The sequence below is a fragment of the Tachypleus tridentatus genome, chromosome 13 (assembly GCF_004210375.1).
Source record: "Tachypleus tridentatus isolate NWPU-2018 chromosome 13, ASM421037v1, whole genome shotgun sequence".
Taxonomy (NCBI): Eukaryota; Metazoa; Arthropoda; class Merostomata; order Xiphosura; family Limulidae; genus Tachypleus; species Tachypleus tridentatus.
The window spans coordinates 106,071,247-106,092,999 of NC_134837.1; the positions used below are offsets into that span (position 1 = coordinate 106,071,247).

Sequence of the window (21,753 nt, forward strand, 5' to 3'; positions counted from 1 at the left end):
CCAGTAAAATAATTGGTGCTAAATAGTTGAATAATGTTATTTAGTACTAGTAATATGTTTGGGTTTTGATTCACTAAGTATTCAATAAAACAAAAAGTAAATTGAATGTAACAAATGAAGCTTTAGTGTTTTTGTTTTTTACAAAAATACTTAAATAGCATCCCAAGTATGTCATTACAATCAACTACAAATATATTTGCCAAAGTTTGTTTTTGTTATTTTTTCGTTTTAAGATTATATATATATATAATTGGATTTTGCCTTTATGACAATGGTAATTTATCTAGCTTCTTCGAAGAAGAAAAAGGTTCGTTTATCATGTTATATGTAAATATTATCTACCTTGATTTTGTTTTCTACTTCCTTTCTTACATATCATATTTATAACATTTTTTCTACGTTGTGTTTTATAACATCATAAATCCAGTTGAGGTTATTCAGCTTGATTTGATATCTTAGGTAGTTGACCGGTCAAGGAACCTATCCACAGTCTCATGCATGTGGTAGTTGTATTGTGTATATGGAAAAACTTACCACTTTCACATAGAGCAAAACTATTACAGTGTTGCACGTGTTGGTCAGCCAACAAAGAGAGAGTTTGATTTGATTTGTTTGGAATTTCGCGCTAGCCGTCGCTAATTTAGCAGTGTAAGACTAGAGGGAAGGCAGCTAGTCATCACCACCCACAGTCAACTCTTGAACTGCTTTTTTACCAACGAATATTAGGATTGACTGTCACATAATAACATCCCCACGACTGAAAGGGCAAGCGTGTTTGGTATGATGAGAATTCGAACCCGCAACCTTCGGATTACGAGACGAGCGCCCGAGCTACCTGGCCATGTTAGAATATATGTATATTGTTTGTTTTTGAATTTCACGCAAGGCTACAAGAGGGCTATTTGCGCTAACCGCCGTCCCTAATTTAGCAGTATAAGACTAGAGGGAAGGCAGCAAGTCATCACTATCCACAGCCAATTCTTGGACTACTCTTTTGCCACCGAAAAGTGGGATCAATCGTTACATTATAACGCCCCACGGCCAAAAGGGTTAGCAGGTTTAGTGTGGCGGGGATCCGAACCCGCGACCCTCGGATTATGAATCGAGTGCTTTAACTACCTGGCCATGCCGGGCCTGTGTGTATATTGTAGTTTTTGGCGCCATCATATCATATTCGTTCTACTTTTTGAAAAATAATTGTTGTTGTGTTTTATTTCCATTAATTCCTGCTGATCGTGTGCTGCCTTATTTCATTCCTGTTTAATAAAACACTGTTATACTGTAATCATTCTCTTTACTTAAATACATTTTAACCCCTTTTATCTTTCTTTCATTTGCAATAGTCCTACTGCCGTATTACAATACGTCGCAGTACACTCAGTTTCAATAAAGCCTTTTTGTAGTTTTTTTTAAATTAATTACAACGTCATGTCTCGCCTTTACCAGTAACAAATCGCTACATCTTACGTTGAAAGTTGTGAGTTCGAATCTCTGTCCCACCAAACATGTTTGCTGTCTTAGCTGTGGGGTCATTATAATGTTACCATCAATTACACTATTCGTTGGTAAAAATTGCGTAAAATTTAAAACCAAACCATTCCATATGTTGGATTCGAAAATATATCGTGTGACTATGAGCTTCAACTTTGAAATTAACATAAACGTAATACTCTTTCTAATTAATGTTTAACCCATTACTGTAAAATATCACTTAATCAGAAAAGCATTAACCATTATAATTATAAATCTATAACACACTGAAAGCAGGAAAGTCCTGAGAACCACACGTCTCGGTGTGTTTTGTTTATGAATCCGAAAGTTCATGGTTTGCATCTCGTTGTCTCAAATCGCGCTTCGCACTGTGAGACCAATGGTGCTGTTCACCATTTTTCTGTTGGACAATAAACATTCCGACATAAAAAAGAAGGACCTAATGGATTAGGAGGAGAGAATCTTATTGTTTGTTTTTTGAATTTCGCGCAAAGCTACACGAGGGCTATCTGCGCTAGCAGTCCCTAATTTAGCAGTATAAGACTAGAGGGAATGCAGCTAGTCATCACCACCCACCGCCAACTCTTGGGCTACTCTTTTACCAACGAATAGTGGGATTAACCGTCACATTTTAACGCCCTCACGGCTGAAAGGGTGAGCATGTTTGTGACAAACGGGATTCGAACCCGCGATCCTCAGATTACGAGTCAAACGCCTTAACCCACCTGGCCATGCCAGGCTGGAATCTTATTCAATTACGACAGGGTAAAAGTAATTAAAATTAGTAAGTGGCTTAATTGTTTGGTCGGTTTTCAAGATAAAAGACAATCAACAACGACAATAATGAAACACAGAAATGTTGGTAAAATTCATCTTCTCGGGAGAAATTTACCATTTGAACAAGGTTTTATTTGATTAATGCAAATAACCCTCTTGTTTTGTATCTGTATCATTAATTTTATTTTATACCGAAAATTTCCATCGTTAGTTTCTCTACTGTTTTAAATACTGACATTAAATATCACAAGATGTATTTGGTAGACTGTTAAAATCGAAGTGATATGTGAGGTTAAGTATATCACAGTAACAATCCAACATTTTTAGCAAGAAACTTCCAAGAACATAGAAAACCAGAGAGGCAAGCTGACAAAAAGAAGAAAAAAAAAAGGTTAGAGTTCAGATGCGTCTTAGGTCACGAGGAAAGGAATGTGTAAATGATTACATACAGAAGCGCGTGAGAAAACTTCTGAGATGATTAAATCATGAACAGCTGTATGGAAACTGCATATGTGTTAGTCAACGTCATGCATTCAGGCAGACGTGCGTTAGGGATGTTGGTGGACGACTGTAAATTTTGCAGTCATGACGAAAATATAAATACATTTCTTTGATTAAGTACTTCGTTATATCTCATTTTGTTGTTGTTGTTTTGCTAGTCTAATATAGAAAGAACGCGACGTTGCTGAAACGTCATATAAGTAAACGTAATGTTCTTTTTGACCATTTTCGTAAGGACGTTATATTTGTCACTTTTAGTTCAAAGAATTCCTCAAATACACGTATTTAAGTACATCAGAGTCCAATGGACAGACATCGAAGCTAAAGTGTTTTAGCACTCATTTTATATTATGTCATTAAACTAGGAGAGGCCAAGTAGTTAGCATGCCGAACAGTGAATCTAAGGTTCCGTGGTTCGCACCCCGTTATCACATAAACGTATACAGTATACTGTGCACACTTTTGGGACATGGGATTTGTGTGTGTGCGTTATAAAAGTAATGGTTAAATCTCACTATTCGGTCTGAGTGTCCCAAAATGTGGCGGTAGGTGTTGTTGGCCAGCTGTGTTTTTACTGGTCTATCACTTCAAAATTAGACAGCTAGTGCAAATAACCCTCGAGTAGTTTTGCGAGATATTCAAAAACAAAAAACCGTCATTAAATACTTGCCACGTAAACAGTAATCAAATGTTGTATTTATATCTTATTAAACATTTAAAACCTTTGACAATATCTTTAAAAATTCAGTTAATAGATAAGTGATACACCAAAAGTTATAACATCTAAACATGTTCGCCCTTTTAGCCGTGGGGGCGTTGTAATATTCGATCCATCCTACTATTCATTGGTAAAAGAGGTGGTGGTGAGGATCTCGTTTCTTTCCCTCTGGTATTTCACTGTTACATTAGGGGCTCAGCTAACTCTCATATATCTTTGCGCGAAATTCGAAACAAACCAAACTTAGACATCTGAAATTTCCAACAGTGGAAACAGTGAAACACACAGAGATTAGATAAATAGTTTAGTGAGTAAAAGCCAGTTTAAAAAAAAAAATGAAGTTTACATGTCAAAAGAAGGAAAAAACGTGTACTTACATCTTTCACTAAAATTCAGGTATGGAATACAGTGTGTATTTTCACTGACATCTTTTATACGTTACTATATAAAATAAACTGATTAAAAGTTTACTTTTCAAAGTTAAAAAATTAAATTGTTTACAATCGAGGAAACGCACCTTTTTGAAATTTATTACTACTTGTAGTTCTTTTATAAATTATGCGACCATCATCTCAGGAAAAAACAACCTTTTTGTGCCAAAGGAATGTTGTACATTAAAATAAAGAGTATCAAATAACACGAATAAAAGGCTTAGTGGTGTTCCATGTGTATGTTACAACTGAAATAATAAAAAGCTACTGTGTTCATTGAAAGTTTTATAAACGTATGGTGCACATATGGTCCTTCTCCACTGGTACGGTGTTGTAAGAAGAGAGAAAAAAATATTTTTTAATTGGAGGGTATCGAACGTGTTGAGGAGAGACTGTAGCCTAATACAATGTTAGTATTTGTATTTGGTATATGACTTTTGATGCTGGTAACTATAATTACTGAACAGTAACACTCATGCGTTACGCTCGGTCAGAAACCTTTGTTTTCTCATCCATTATTATCAGAATATACTGCAGAACGACGATGGAAATGTTTCTTTATGCAAGATTACTCACAGCTAATTGTTTTAATGCGCAAAATATACATAAAAAGAAGACCATTAGTGGATCAGTGTTTGGATATGACACGATGAATCCACTTGAGTGATAATGTTAAAGTGTTCAACGAGCCGAATGTTTGAGCGCATTGGCGGGTTTTCCTTTTATAATGGTTAAAGAAGTGTTAAAAATAAATCTGAAACTCCTGTTATTACTCAGTACAATGAACATAGGGGCATCTGTTAATTCCAGAACGCTTTAAGCTGCTAAGGATTTCATGCGTTTAGTACAAACTTTAGTTTTAGTAGATATTTGAAACGATTTCTTGAGCTTGGTGTACATGTAATAGGACGTCATGTGTTTCGTAAACTCGTATTTAGATAACATCAACATTTCGAGGAACGGAGATTATTTGGATAAATAAAACCTTTAGTTAAGATATTCTTATCATAGTAAATATGTATTTATATATACTATAAAATTGTATCAACATATCTTTTAAAAACATTGCAGTTGTTGTTCGAAATTAAGTTACACAATAGGTTGTGCTCTTCGCGCCACGGGTATCGGAACCCGGTTTCTAGCGTTGTGTGTCCGCAGACATATCGCTGTGTCAATGGGAGGTGGCTAAACATATATTTTTGTACAACTTATATCACCCAACTTTGTGATATATTCTGCAGGCGCAACAATTGTCAATCTTGTTGAATTTTGAATAAACAATTTAAAAATAAAAACAGAGAAAAGACTGTGTATTTTCAAAATATTCTAATAAATGTTAAGTTTCACACTTATTTTCTGGAATGCTTATTTGTTTACATTGTTGCTGAATATGTGAGACGTATATATTATAACTAAAACAAGTTGAAAGTTCCCTAAACTGAAACGAAATTTACTAAAATCATAGATCATTAAATAGTTCGTATTATGTAAACATGACCATCATCCATTTTGAGCCATTTATCAGATAGAAGGTGACTATTAAACAGCCTCCTACCACCGACGCTAAGGAAATGACTGTCATTTTTATAATGCACTTCAGTTTTAGGTGCTCAGAATATTCCATGCATCGCACAGTTTCTAACTTATCTCCGAAGTCCAGAACTCTGCCACAGGGCTAGTCCATGTCCCAGACGAGTCAAGTCATAATCTAAATTTATAATTTATATTAAATTTGCAATTGTATGATACATTAAAAACACCTTTTTTTTCTTTACAAAATTATTTATCAGTAGAAAACGACATAAGACTCGCTGTTTCATTAAACTAACTTCACTTTCTAATAGGTGGCGAAGGGAGCTAAAATCACTCACTCACTCTCTCTGGTATTCGGGTATATTTATGTGTATACCCAGGAGGCCCAGGTACACTCGATCTCTTTCTCCTTTCATGACTTTGTTGGAGTGGCCAGATTAATATATATTTCGATTTAAATACAGAATGGCTGGAATTATATCATAAATTTAGTCTGGTCCTTTTCAGGACAATGTCCATTTATATTGTTCTTGTTTTTTTTTATTATTACTATTAATATTATTTAATAAGTCTAGAACGTAGGTTGCCTGTTTTATTTTATCTATATTCTAATACCACTGTTATTATTATTATTTTAAATGATTTTGTCTTAATGATCTAATGTATAGATTTAACGGGGAAAGGTATTTAGGTCTCTCTTCATCATATATGCAATACCTGTCTAGTTCGCATAGCAACTCATTTTTTCGCCAATTTTTATCAAAATATTTTATTGTACTCTATAGAAGTTTATCTGGAATTGTTTGTATGTTTGAGTAATTATGCATGAACTTTGATGAAGTGGTTTCAAGTACTCTGTATGCTGATGTAATTAGTGTATTGTGTAATGTTTGGAGTTTGTTTTGAATTTGTTTTACACTTGCATTGATCCATGCAGGAGCTGCATAATCTATTACAGGTCTAGTGTATGAATTGTATATTAACATAGTTGGTTTGTTTTGAATTTCGCGCAAAGCTACACGAGAGCCATCTGCGCTAGTTGTTCCTAATTTTGCAGTGTGAGACTAGAGAGAAAGCAGCTAGTCATCACCACCCACCACCAACTCTTGGGCTACTCTTTACCACCGAATAGTGGGACTGACCATAACGTCATAACGCCCCATGGCTGAAAGGGCGAACATGTTTGGTGTGACAGAAATTCGAACTCGAGACCCTCGGATTACGAGTCGAGTGCCTTAACCACCTGGCCATGCTGGGCCCCTACTAATATGAACTTTATAGTTTTAGTTTATATAAAGATTCGTTTTATTTAGTTCTTTTGACTTTCTGGTCCATTTCTTTATTTACGTATTTATTTTTCAATGAAGTATGATACCAGTAACTTGTAAATAATCATGAACAAAAAGACTTCTTCCTCTTGTAGTATCCAGCCATAATAAGTGTTTCATACCTCCCGGGCCCGGCATGGCCAAGCATGTTAAGGCGTGCGACTCGTAATCTGAGAGTCGCGGGTTTGCATCCCCGTCGCGCCAAACATGCTCGCCCTCCCAGCCGTGGGGGCGTTATAATATGATGGTCAATCCCACTATTTGTTGGTTAAAGAGTAGCCCAAGAGTTGGCGGTGGGTGGTGATGACTAGCTGCCTTCCATCTAGTCTTACACTGCTAAATTAGGGACGGCTAGCACAGATAGCCCTCGAGTAGCTTTGTGCAAAATTAAAAAAAAAACAAAACATAATTCCCTCTCCTTATTTTTCTTCAAAGTATTCGTACATACAGCATATGTATTTTTAATACAGAACGTTGATTAAAATGAGCAAATATCTTTCGTCCTAATAGTCCATGTTTTTGGAAGTTTCCCTTTCGTGTCACAGGCGCTCTGTCGTGAGAAATATATCCGTAACTATGAACAATATGTATAGAAGTAGAGAATGATCTTTTTCACTGGTATGTAAGGTGATACCTTGAGGATACAACCTCCTTTAATTTCTTATTTGAATGACCAACATTGGTGTGGTTAGCTTGTGTTATATAATTTAACCCTGCCGAACCTCCTGTTATTCTGCGCATCTCACCCGCAAACTTTTAGGGGAAATGAATCTCAGAATATGACATTTTAAAAGCACTGGATAGTGAGTTTTCTGCTGTTGTCACTTAAAGAAAATGCTCAAACTTGTGGAAATAGAGGGGAGCGCGTTCCCATTGTTAACAGAACTATAAAACTGAAATTCCAGCTATCAAATGCCTGGTTGTGAGACACGCATCTGTGAATAGTTTTCAAGAGTTCATCTTGTTACCTTCTCCCCCACAATTCAAGTGCTCTCTAAACGTGTGTTTTAGCTGATTTGGATTGTTTGTTTGTTTTGAATTTCGCGCAAAGCTACGCGAGGACTATCTGCGCTAGCCGTCCCTAATTTAGCAGTGTAAGACTAGAGGGAAGGCAGCTAGTCATCACCACCCACCGCCAACTCTTGGGCTACTCTTTTACCAACAAATAGTGGGTTTGACCGTCACATTATAACGCCCCCAAGGCTGAAAGGGCGAGCATGTTTGGTACGACCGGGATTCGAACCCGCGAATTACGAGTCGAACGCCTTAACACGCTTGGCCATGCCGGGCCAGCTGATTTGGAATCCTTTCTCGTGTACGACATTGTCACAAGTATAACTACTCTTAAATACAGTGTGAATTGAAAGAAAATTTTGAGTTTTTACTCAAACATGTTCACTTAGGCATATCTTGACCACAAGATAAAATTCAAAATATTACACCTTTTTCATTATTTCAACTCGTTATATCACAATCAGTGTTAAATGAGCCAAGCTCCACTTTCCCGAAATAAAATAGACTAATAATTTTATTTAATAAAAATTAAAACAACAACATCCGCCAACGTGAAAAGCTTAATTTGTGTTTCACGTCTCGGGCAGTTTAAAAATTACACGTCTCGTTTTTAAACCATTAAAAAAATATGTTGCCTTTTTTATTCTTTTGTTCAAGGAGAAGTTTGAGAAATGCAATAACTTGTCGTTTTTAGCGGAAAGTTTTAAAATTTTGTACATTTACTGAAGTCATTTTAACTTTAAAAATTGTCTTATGCATTCAAAAGTAAATTTAAAAGCCGTAAGTTCGCCCCTTTTGAAGCCTGTTATTTGTTGAGATTTTTAAGATATTCAAACGATGAGGTTGAAAGCTTTCGGCGTGTTTAAAAATGAATATGGTTAAGTAACTAACTTTAAGTAGCTGTATGTGGAAGTAAAAGAGGTTTTATAACTTTCTGATATGCTGCTAAAATTAATTAATTTACTCTGAAACAAACACGCGCGTTCTTCGTGATTTTTCAAATTATTGAGCATGCGTAGTTTATTTAGCTTTCCAGCTGAAGCAGAGGAAGCAACATCAAACATAAAAAAAAAAGACCACGTTTTATTGGGAACACGAACCACTGAACGCATGAGAGACCACCAGGAGCAGCGAGCAGAAACGCTCGAGTATCTTAGCAAAACACTGCGCTTACGTCTTTCTCAGTTCAGCTGATTGAACTTACAGGCGCTGTACCTGAGTTTACTTAACTGAACAAAAATCGAGGTCCTATTTAGACACTTGTTTTTCTTTTGAAATTCGTTTCCCAAAGGAAGTTGTTCGAAAGTAATTTGGTTTTTAAGCTTTGCATGCAAAGAGAAAAAGATACCTGTAAAAGTTTGTTGTACAAAGAACTTAAGTGCGGAAAATTCGTGCGACAAGCGTGTTTTTGAGCTTTGGTGAATGAAATTACTGTAACTCTGCCGAAAAAAAAGTTTAAATCGTATTTGACGAAGCACAACAAACTTCCTAGAAACCTGACAAAGTACTGTTGACCAACACATCGTTTTCACAATCGTCAGTAAGTTTATTTTAATTTGGAGATTATTTTACCCTTTTTATTTTCTTCGACATTTTATGATTCCCTCGCTAACACAAGTTTGTTTTACTTGATTACGAAAGTGGCGGATAAATTCATCTAAAACAATAGGAATATGCAATCTTATCATTTGAAGCTGAATAAACAATAAACGGGCAATGTTGACGGTCATTTTATACATTCTATTTCGGATATGTGGGGCAGATTATAAAAAAAATTGTTCATTTCATGTTTGACAGTTTCTGCTGGTACATCTTGTCTTTCCTTTGTCGTAGTTTGTGTTGAGAGAGGCAGAAGGTGAGAAGTTCTTTTATTGATGAGTTGATGATAAAGTATCATGTTAACCTTTAGTATTCTGAGAACTCAATAGTTAAAGTTAGTTACTGTAGTTGTAGTTTGCATTTTCTCCTACGGTTATTGTTCTAACATAGACCACGGAATTACTAATAGAAAGGAAACGAGTAGTGTGGTTGTAGTTTCTTTATATGCTGTAACATAACGAATGAAAACTGGCCAAATGTATCTGAAGTCTATTCTTGGAATATTATTATATCAACAATGAATACCAAAAGAGAGGTTGTTTTAACTTGCCTGTAAATTATAGGAAGAATAGAAAAAAACAAGACAAGCAATGTTTATTCTGATCCACCTCTAACACATCGGCTCAGATACAAAATTTCAGAGTGAACATCGATTTCTTATTTTGCTTTTCTTTTGTTTTGCATTGTAACTTTATTTTTTATTTTTCTCGCCACGGTATAAACTCTTGTACTACGGTAGAAAATCGTCTCCATAGCTGTTGAAAGTCGCGTGCCTTTTTATGCGGCGTGACAAGTTGGTGAAATGGACTCTTTACTTTGAAAGAGGTCGGCATATGTTAAAGCTCCACGTGACCCTGTTCGCACTTCAGTAATTATTCATTGTATTTTATTCTTGTAATTTCTTTCTTATCGAATGACAGACGCTGATTTCTTACGTATTTATCTATTAGAAAAGAGTTATTGTTCTGAAAATGGCCAAGCGAGATTGTTATCGTATCCGAGAAAGCCTATTTATTTGTTTGGATTTCTTCCAAAGCTGATACAAGGGTTATCTCCATACCTGTACTAGCAGTCTGAAATTTTGAAGGGATAGAGTTGAGGAAGAGCAGCTAATCAACACCACCAGTTCTCGAGCTACCATAATCGAATAGAGGTTTCACTATTATCCTTAAAATGTATCCAGGACCCTTAAGTGTCTTTGTTATTTTTCTCTAACTGCTGTGAACCACCGAACTCTCCTCTGTAGTCCAGTATGCTGACCACAAGTATTTCCTCCCCTCCCGGAAACAAAATGGTGGAAGAAGCAAGACATAAGACGTTTGAATGGGCCTGCTGTGAACTGGGGGTACGAGAGAGAGGGGTAGTCTTAGCTGTTACCCATCGTACATGTATGGTAACCTGTTTGCTCAAGCATGATCTCAAGAATAAGTGATGGCCAACCGTGCTATTCTGTACTCCATGGAATGCTTATTTAAACATCTTAATTATCCGATTAATGAAAAATTTATTTTCAATGATTGAATTAAAACTCGGTTAAAACAATCGGAAGGTTGGTATTTGAGGACCTTTTATATCCTGTTCTTCGACGATAATATTACGTACACTATAATACTGTAATATCCAAACTAGTCAATAATTACACTTAGGCTGGGTTATCAAACTATCAATACAATTACATCTTGCTGCATTAATCGCAAAAAATGTATTTGGCAGAGTTATAATATTTGAAAGTGAGAACTGGTTTCAGATTTAGTATTAAAAAACCAATGAAAGAGAATGAAGGTCACGTGACAACTAAACATGGATAGTTATATTCTCAAGGAATGATGTGTCTTAAATCTAACGTTCTGGATAGGGAGTTAAAACAGAAAAGGAACAACTGTGTTTATAGGCGAGATTTCTCGGCTAATTCAACTTGTAATACTCTGGACTACTCTCAATTTATTGCCAAGTAAGTTCAAACACGCGACATAGCTTGGCATGACGGCAAGGGCCCCCTCATTGCCTCAGGGCCCCATGGCGTTGTATGCGCATAAAAGCGCAAGTAGTTGTCGAATAATAGTACTTGTATTATTTCTTTGGATATAGTTTATAAACCCACATAATAATGATATTAGATACGTGAACATTAAGTTTTGATAGTTTATCAGATTTTAGTCATCTACATTAAATATTATATTGCTTCAACATTTATCAAGATAATGTTGCAGTGTTTTAAAGCTATTATTATTTGTTTCACAGTATTTCGAGTCGAATATAATCCCGGCGACTACTTGTCTGTAAATTGTACAACCTGGGTTCGACCCTCAGTCAGGCTATTATAGTATTTTCCTTCATTACTATTTGTCATGCGCAGCTCACGATTAGCTTTATTTTACAACTTAAATTCATAAGTTTTATATTAATGAAGGTACGTATGAGGTCTCGAATGTAGGACCTGAATTGGGAATGAATGCTCTACTCTATCGACATGACTCTTGGAAACACTCCAGTCATTAAACATCAACTGCTTTCCTCCAAAATACCCTTTTTGGGTCTGTTTAGCCGTATAAGTTATATTAAACTTAAATTTTTGTACAGTTTGTTTTTGAATTTCGCACAAAGCTATCTGCGCTAAGTTTATACAGACAAATACGGATCGATAGATACGTAACCTAGCGAGCTGTAGTAATAGTTTTATAGTTAAAGTACTGAAATGAGTCAAAACTGCAAAAACGGAGTTACCTAATATTTGAGCTTTATCCGTACTTTTGCTGATCACTAACTGTCTGTTCGAACCTTAGTCGAAATACTTTTTTCTTACTTTGTTTAACTCTGTTTTTGTAACTTTGATTTTATTGTTTCAGTATATTTAGGGTTAAGTTTCTATGTTTCTATAATTAGCTATGTTTCGTATTTGTCTTTATTTCTTTAATGACTGTATTTTTGAACACTAGGAATATAAAGCGTGAGGCGCGCGGGTGTGTAGACGTGTGCGTGCAGAAAGGAATCGTGTGGGCTTCAGAATAAAATAATTGTAAACAAAATTAGAGCGATAAGGTTCGTCATTTTTTTTCTATGCGCTTATCTGAAAAAGTCACTTAGATGAAAAAAATTCGTTGAAATAATATTGATTCACTCCACAAACACATATATAGCAATTTAGGCGATTTTGTACGTATAAAACTTTAGTTTTGATCAGTCAATGCTGTGAAATAATCATTGTTACTATTCATGTATTTTGAAGGTGATTTTAAATTTATTAACTCTTTGACACTGTTTACAAGCACAATAAGGCTAATGGTCAAAAGAATTTTACTAGCAAAGGAAATTATTAGTTGTGGCTCTGTTTTACTAATTGGATACGTAGCATGTGACTTTCTGTGGAATAAATTTGTACCTTAATATAAGCAATAATTTTAAAATGGATGATTCTACCTGATGTTACAAACAGAGCGTGTTTGAATACAGTTTACCAATTTTTACGTTATTAAAGTGTGAAGAGGAAGTAAGTTTTGTATTCGGGGAAATGAGGCAAATTTTACGTGACTCTAAATATGAATAGAGTAAAAGGTAACTTTGAAAGTGAAAATCAGCATTTGTGTTGTCTCGTGACAAAGCATCGTGTACCGAGTGTGTAGTGGAAATACTATATCTTCCAATCTAGAATCGACACGAATAGCAGACGGCCATAAACTATTACATGTCATAATGACAAATCTGAACATGAGGAATAATTATCACAACAAATGTGTATAGGTATGTTAGAGTGAAGTACGACACTTAAAAAAAAACACGCAAGAAACCCATAAATATTATATACACTTCACTATTACAAGCAGCCTGTTGGTATTTCGCTGTTTTGCTGACCCAGTGCGTTCTAATAAGCCTTAAATAGAACGAAACTGTAGTTTACAGCATTAAACAGTTGGTTCACTGTATAATATTGAATTAAATTAAGTGTAATAACATTATTCGCATACCTATATACACTTAGGTCGTTATATGATGAAGTAAAAGGGACGCGAAACCTCACACATTATAAGAATTGTTTCAGAGCAATAACTAATGGATATGTATAGATAATCGAATAAGAGATTAAATGATTAAAACTATGTGCTCTGTCCTACGCACTATCTGCCGCAACCTTCTGGAGTTGAGGAAAAAATACCTGCACAAAAACAAATTACCAAAGTTAGGGTAGCCCTAAATCAGTGTGCAGAAACTGCATCACATGTAAATAAATGTACACATGCAAGCGTATGGGAATCTCAGGGTGTGTCTGGTAAAACAATGTTTCAGGGTAAATATATTATTGCATAACCTTATTCGAACTCAAACCTAAGTTATTGTTTTTTCTTCGTCAGACTTCAAGTCAAGTGTTAGTTCTAAAGCAGCTTTTTATTGTTTGTTCTTAATATAGCAGGCAACTCGCCTTAGCTCACGGAGAGTTATAATACGTGCATTGTAAATATTGTGAAACAAGAGTAATTTCCTAATTTCTATTTTAATTTTAATGTCGTGTAAGACTTCTAAATGTTGATCCGATGTGAGCATGGATCTCAAACACAACTAAAATAAATATGAAAATCAAATTATACACATTTATGAATTACTTGTCTTAATAAACTGCCATTCTTATTTAGTTTTATATAATACAATAAAACAATGTCGATACCATTATCTAAAAAAACTTAATTTTAAATTTCTGTGAAGTGGATATCAAAGAATGTGTGCTGTAGGTAACAGCTAAGCTTGTTCCTTCTTTTTTCTTAAATATCAATTCGTAATAAAACTATTTACACGTCTCGGTTGTATCGGAACATCTCTCTGACTTTTGCTCGTACCATGTGAAAGGCACTCTACTCGTAATCCGAAGGTTGCGGGTTCGAATCCCCGTCGCACCAAAGATGCCAACCCTTTCAGCCATGGGGGGGTTATGATGTTACAGTCAATCCCACTATTCTGTGATAAAAAAAAGTAGCCCAAGAATTGGTAGTTGGTGGTGATGACTAGCTCTCTTCCCTTTAGTCCTACACTGCTATATTAGGGACGGCTAGCGCAGATAGCCCTCGTGTAGCTTTGCGCAATGCCTCCCGCTAGTACAGCGGATTTACAACCCCAAAATCAGGGGTTCAGTTCCCCTCGGTGGACTCAGCAGATAGCCTGATGTGGCTTTGCTGTAAGAAAACACACAAGCTTTGAGCAAAATTCCAAACAAACCAAATTAAAGGTACCACAAATAATAGCAGTTTTAGAATTTTCAAGTTCAAACAATTACAAATTTTTTTTTCAGAAAATGAAATTTATAGTATGAAATTACTATAGCAACTAAAATGCAGAAAAAAACGTAACCAAAAATATCTTGTGTAATATAAGTAATTTACGAGAAAAACTGAAAAAAATGGAAGATCATTCACGCCACCTCCTGGTGGAAAAAAAACATTTTTAACATGTATGTATATACACATGCACTATTGCAAAGATTGTTTCGCATCATACGCAAGCGTATTACGGCCGAAACGTTGTTAGAAATGAGATTTTTGTTGGGAATTTGAAATCATTGGTTATTTCCAGTTTTTATGACAAAAGTACACATTTAATAGGTGAAAAAATTAATATAGTACAATAATTTTATTGAAGACGAAAAGAAAACGAAGCGTGTACAAATTTACTGGATCTATTTTTTCTTGAATAACAATACATACTCTTTGCATGACGCAATATATCAAGACCAATCAAATTGATGTATATTCCTACTTATTACTTCCGTCAGTGTTTTTACTTTTTCCGCTGTTTTGTTGTGTGAGGGTTAGGGGGTGTATTGATGTTCACACTTGTCTATTTACGGTAATGATTTATTAAAAATAAATAGAGCAAAATTCATTGTATGTTTATGGCGAAGATATAATGCAGAAATAAAGTTAAATGAATACAGAATTAAGGTGGTAATGTGGTACATAACCATAGGCCTACCTCTCTAGCGCTGTCCAAGCCTATTTCGTAACCTTGTCATAGAAATAAAAAGTAACTTTTCTCCAAAATGGAAATAAACAACAGAAAATTAGAAATTAACATTTCATTGTGCAAACAATATTTAAATTCAGAATATCAAAAACGCTTAAAAATGCCACACTAAATTAAAATGAGCGAAATAACGGAGAAAACGATAACAGGAGGCTACAGAACCAATTTGTCTTTAGAAAATGTTCTTGAACATTCGTGTTTTCATTCTTCTACTTACGTAAACATAAGTTAACTTTGCATATCATAATACAGTCAGACAAAATAGTTTGTATATAAACGCAAAGGTACAAAACGGACTATCTGAGCTGTACCCCCTACCGGTGTTAAAACATGGTTTTTAGCATTACTAGTATAGATTTACTGGTGAGCGACCGGATGAGTGAAGGGGGTGGGGACTTCTTGTTGACACAAAAATTTATAGCCAAATCAAAGTAGCACAAATTAGCTAATTAAATAGATGGTTGAAATAAATTTTAAAAGAATGGAAAACTCTAATAAACTGGATTAGTGTAATTTAAATTCATTAAATTTAAACAGTAACAAATATGTTTTTGGTTTTTTTCCAGATACGGTAAAGCATTTATGCAAACGTTTTTGGGGCATACCTTTTGGACTAATATGAAGTTCTAAAATGTTTTAATAGTAAATGCTTGCCCTGAAATGTTAAGATATTTCCAGTAAAGATTTAACTGTCCCGGAATGGCCAGGTTGGTTAATCTTAGGGTCGCGGGTTCGAATCCTCGTCGCACCAAACATGCTCGCCCTTTCAACCGTGGGGGCGTTATAAAGTTACGGTCAATCCTACTATTCGTTGGTAAAAGAGTAGCCCGAGAGTTAGCTCTCTAGTCTTACACTGCTAAGTTAGGGACGACTGGCGCAGATAGCCCTCGTGTAGCTTTGCGCGAAATTCAAAAGCAAACAAACAAAATTTAACTCTGCAATATTTTAATACGAAGGTACTTGTTTGCTGTTTTAAATCAAGTTGTACCAACAATTTACATTTTTAATTGTTTAACGCAGCCGCTCCCAAGGTTATATTTGTGGAATTTCGCTTTGGCACAACTTCTTATTTTTAATACCGGATAATACTTGTTGCCAGTTCTGATGTTAAGCATGAATGTGGTTTTTGTTCATTTAAAAATGAGTGACATGAGCCTCTATGAAAGTCTATTTACTTCTGAGACCATGTCACTCGCGTCGTTTTTGTTTTAACAAGATGTATAATTTATTTTTATAATAAATAACCCAGTTGATTAATGAAAAAGCAAAACATTATTTTTGACAATAATTTACAGTTCAAATATATATTTTTATAATACACACATAATACATTTGTTTTGCCCAAATATTGTTTTAAAAGCTTAAGAATAAGCCTTACGAACTAGGCTCAAATAGCCCCTTATAAATTTAAAGTATTGTGATTCATGTTTTCGTGAGATGGATTTAACATGTTGTACTAACCCCTATGCGAGTGACGCAGTATATTACAAAAAAAAACTATGCCACTGTATATGAGCGAAGCGGAAGCGAATGTGCTGGTTAAATGAAATGGTGATTTTAATTCTTTGATTCATTGAAAATTTTGTGAATGCTATGCCATTACTTTAATGTGTTTGTAATTTATTGCAAACCAACAAACGAGGTGTTTGACCTTTTTTTTTTTTTTTTCCAAATGGTTGTATAACTGTTTGCACGGTCACCAAACAAAGTACTTCTCGTTGACAATCATTCATAGTATGAGAAACAAGGGTTAATAGTTGGTCGTGCAGTTTATTCTTAATCTTAAACCAGCCCATGACAAACCTAAATAGTATTGTCAAAAACTGTTGAAAGAATGGGAAAACAATCATCTGAATCATCAACAAAACCATTTGCATACACCTAATATTCATTTAATTTTAAATGGAATAAATGCTTTGGAAGGGTTGGGGTTTTTATTGCCTCTGCACAATTTTCTTAAAAAAACGGTCTATAAACAATGATACAAAGTTATCTGTTGACCTCTTAACACGAGTGCTCTTAACTCTTGAAAAAAAATCGAACTTTAATGGAGAGGAGTGGTAGCTCGCGTTCATTATGTCATGGATAACTTACCAGTCAAACAAGTGTTTGGAGAGTCTTTCATAGTTTTTCACGTGTCTTCTATAAATAATCATATTCACTGTTAGGTGTTCATAATCTGTAAGTCGTGCAGAATTTTCTGATTTAAAGAACCGTAATTATAGGTTCGAGTTTTTATTATTATCCATTATTCTTTCAGAGTACTCCCTGTTCAATCTATGTTATAAAAATTATTATATATAATTTAAATATGAATAATTTCAATTTTTTTTGTTGCTTTTACAGTTTGACATTGAAACATTGAACATTTTATATAATGAATAGAAAAGGTTTTGAGAGAAAGAGGAATCTAGATTGTTTTTTTTTTTGTTGCTGTTGTTTGTTTTTTAATTTCGCGCAATGCTACATGAGGGCTGTCTGTGGTAGCCGTTCCTACTTTAGTAATGTAAGACTAGAGGGAAGGCAGCTACTAATTATCACACATGCCAACTCTTGAGCCACTTTTTTATATTATAACGCCCCCACGACTGAAAGGGCAAGCATGTTTGGTGTGACGGGGATTCGAACCCACGACCCTCAGATTAGGAGTCGAGCGCCTTAACCGCCTGGCCTGAGGAATCTACTAGTACAGGAAATGTTTAATTTTCAAGAAAGATCAATATTTTTGTTTTAATTTTTAAAACTACACGTGAAATCATAAAACATTTATCTATTTGAGTATCCTCTTACACTGCGTTGGTTCTTATGAAAATTAATTAGCCTGACACTGTTCCCACTGGCTCGTACGTCTCAACACATGGTAAGAAACTACGACATTAGCTCGTCCATTAGTTGAGCTGTTTCTCGTCGAAACATAGCAATGCCACTTTTGTCGACCGTAAACATAGAAATGTGTAGACAGAAAGACGGACATACGATCTACTAGGAGGGGGGGGGGTTCAAGGAGTTGCTGAAACATTCCCTTCTAAATTGTTTTTATACTTGTGTGTGTATTTATATATAAATTTTGGACATATTAACACTTTATTTAAATAATAGCGCCATTTTTCAGTGTTATTAAACAGCAAACTGTGTTATGTTATCATGAAAGTTTCAGAATATGGCTGACATCCAGTTTTGATCATGTAATCAAAGAAGCATTTTAACATAATACTGGTAAATAGTCGAGTTGTTTGTTTCTGTACATTATAATGTACTAGTAGAAGAAGTCAATAGTGAACCAGGTTTTTCGAAAAGGCTTATACTGATATGCTTGGAAAATGTACACGTCAAGGACACACCGCCACTCGGAGGGTGACACCAATAAAAACTCTCGTTACAGGAAAGAAGATACCTGAAAATATATCCGAACACAGATAACAAACGTTCTTAGACTCCTTCTTCCTACACATGGTCTGCTGAATGAAGTTAAGATTAAAATCATTTCATACAAATATCAACAGTTCTGAAGATCCTTTATGTTCGTATAAAGACTTTCTTTAAACACTTCCTGTTTGCGTTGGCGTGCACTAATCTGAAAGCTGCAGAGTTGGAAATTTTCGTTAGTCTTCCCACCACACTAAGAGGATTTAAAGAGACTGACAAACAGCTAAAGGAAAATTCGTTCGTTTGCGGCATTTTTGAAAACTGAAATGTTTTCTTGCAGCTTCGTGTGACCTTTTAAGGTCACTGATTGTTACGGAGGTTAGAATGAAGAGCTGAAGTATTGGGAGTGTAGAAATAGTTTTTAAATAGTTTAAATAATCTCAGTAGGCTTTTACTTTTTATATATACATATATATACCCATCCTCACTGGAATATCAGCATGTCTGCGGACTTACAAAGCTAGAAACCGGATTTCGATACCCGTGGTGTGCAGAACGCAGATGGCTCTTTGTGTAGCTTTGTACTTAACTTTAAACAAACAAATGTAATCACATAACAATTATCTCTCGCTCTCCCTATTCACGATTTAAGTTCATTTTATTTTAGGTTGGTTGGTTTGGCGTCTTATAGCGCAAAGCGATTAGGCTATCTGCGCCGAAATCATACCTGTGCCTGCCAGGGATTTATTTTAGTCTTCAAGTTATTAAAGTCTTTGGGATTTTGCACTTTCACTAACTTCAGACACATGCGCGCATATTTACATGTGTGAACATATATAAAATTGAAGTTTATTTGCTGAATAAAATCAAATGAGTCGATTTAACAAACAAGTGACCTTAAACATTTAACGGATGAGTTCTAGCTTGGCTTAGCATGCTACTCTTTAATAAGTATACATTCTTATAGCCTGTAATTGTTAACCTAGTCTTTCTCTTTGACCGAACTTCATGAGATCTTAGTGGGATTACCGTCGAAAATGTTGATAGCGAAGATACTCAAGTGATTAAACAATGCATTATCATCTTTATAAATAAGAATGCACGAAAACTGTATTTCATTACCAATACCAAAAGTCAAACCTTCAAAAACTAATATTCGAGACGATGCCTGTTCTAGCAAGTGACTAAAAGGGGTCAATGCATTAGCAATTGGTAGCATTACATTTTTTTAAAATAACTTAAGTAGTGTGCGAGTTGACCCTGTAGTACAGCACCGAATTTAAAAGCTGGCAAGCCAAGTTCGAGTTCCTGTGATACCACAAAATACTCCCAGCCTTTTAAGCTGTGCATGTGTTTATAAAACTAACCTGTTGACTGCCAAGTATTTCAGCTGCTACAATACAACTCTAATGCTTCTTCCCTTTGTAACTTTTTCATGACGCCATTTTGGATCGAAAGTGAAACAATGTGTAAGTAGGTCAAATGCATGTATGGTACTGACATCTAGCGTTGAAGTTAGGTATTATTGAAAACGAATTAACCCGTCCGTGGCATTGTGTTACTGATCGGCTTGGACGAGTTATCTCGTCTACGGCACTGAACAGGTTAACAGTCAAACGTTTAGATGCCTTCCCCACGGTTTTTAGTTCTAGTTAGCTTTATCATAACTATAAAATACAAATATGACACCTCAAATTGCAACATTCAACCCCTCTCACAAACAAAGCCTGTTTTCAGACCTCCTTTTTTGGGTGCAAGTTTTTCTGTGGTTATCCAATTTATTGCTTAAAAAATCGCAAGTCTATATTCTAAATTTGCATAAATCCGTAACGGGAATAAATTAGAAGTGAAAAGTTATATCCAGAAATAATGTGGATATGAATACACAGTTTTTTCTGATTGTATATTATTTTAGAGATCCAAATTCTCTCCCAATGGGGAAAAAAAATCTGAAGAGGGGTGGTCTTTATGTCTAAAATACTTTGACCTTGAGACATTGTGTCAATACACACATGTCAAGATAGTTTCACATAAATTCAGCTTTAGTTGTCTGTCCTAACCTTCACACTTCTCAAGATTTTTGTGGTTCAAGTATGGTGGAGTCGAATGTGACGCACTCTATTATTAACTGTTGACAATGATGTAAGCTGTTCGATATATCGAGTTTTGGTAAAACTCGGAAAAGATGTTTTAAAAAAGAATACAACGAAGGAAAAAATACATTTATCTCAGCATTTTCCACGTTGATGTATTACAGAGCGTATTAACAGTTTTATCATATATTGAGCTTGTCTGTTTTCTTGAAAGACGAAGAGGAGCTGGGTGATAACACGCAGTAGCAATAAATTCAAATACCTTGTTTATCTGTTTTAGTTAGGTCTTCAGCTGAGGTAGTTATAACAATCAGTAAAGTTTAAAATGGCTTTCTTCTCCCCAGGTGGCGTTACCAATAAACCAGGTTATATCGTATTAGAAAAGTAAAATTTAGCCTGAAAGCAAAGTGGACGGACAGTATTAAACAATACGTAGTAAGATTAAAAGTTTTTTAGTCTCAAAAGACAGTTTATAATAGTAATTACCGAAACGTGAGGACTGGCATTTTAATGCATACCGCATATACTTATTACCATGAAAGGAGGGAGAATTTGTGGATATTATTTAATATCGAGCAAAGCCATATTAGGGCTATCTGCTGTGTCTACCGCAGGAGACCGAACCTAGGATTTTAGAATTATGTGTTCTTAAACTTACCGCTGTCTCACCGGGTGCACATATGGAGAAATGAAGATCGCCTGTGAATTATATATACTGATCGAATTCGCTTTAATGTAAACAGTGCTGTCGCTTCCGCAGTATCCAAAGTATTCGTCTCGAGTTTGATTGCTGCGTACGCTTTAACTTTACATAAAAAATACTGTAATAAACGTCTTAGAGATTGGAGTGTCATAAAAACACGAGTTTTGGTAAAAAGCGATAGTAAAGAGTAAAC

General features: G+C 35.2%; 1 protein-coding gene across 2 annotated transcripts in view; it reads left to right on the forward strand.

The window, feature by feature from the left end:
• Positions 1-8,878: 8,878 nt before the first annotated feature.
• Positions 8,879-21,753, forward strand: part of LOC143237854 (protein trapped in endoderm-1-like) — a 35,884-nt gene continuing 23,009 nt past the window's right edge. The window contains exon 1 of one of the 2 annotated variants that reach the window (XM_076477534.1): positions 8,879-9,333. Coding sequence is in view for 1 of the 2 variants with exons in the window: in XM_076477532.1 (XP_076333647.1) it covers positions 11,216-11,343 (128 nt within the window). In the remaining variant the exon portion in view is untranslated. Of the gene's footprint in view, positions 9,334-10,152; positions 11,344-21,753 lie in introns of those variants that run through there. The other variant, XM_076477532.1, reaches the window with a different exon arrangement.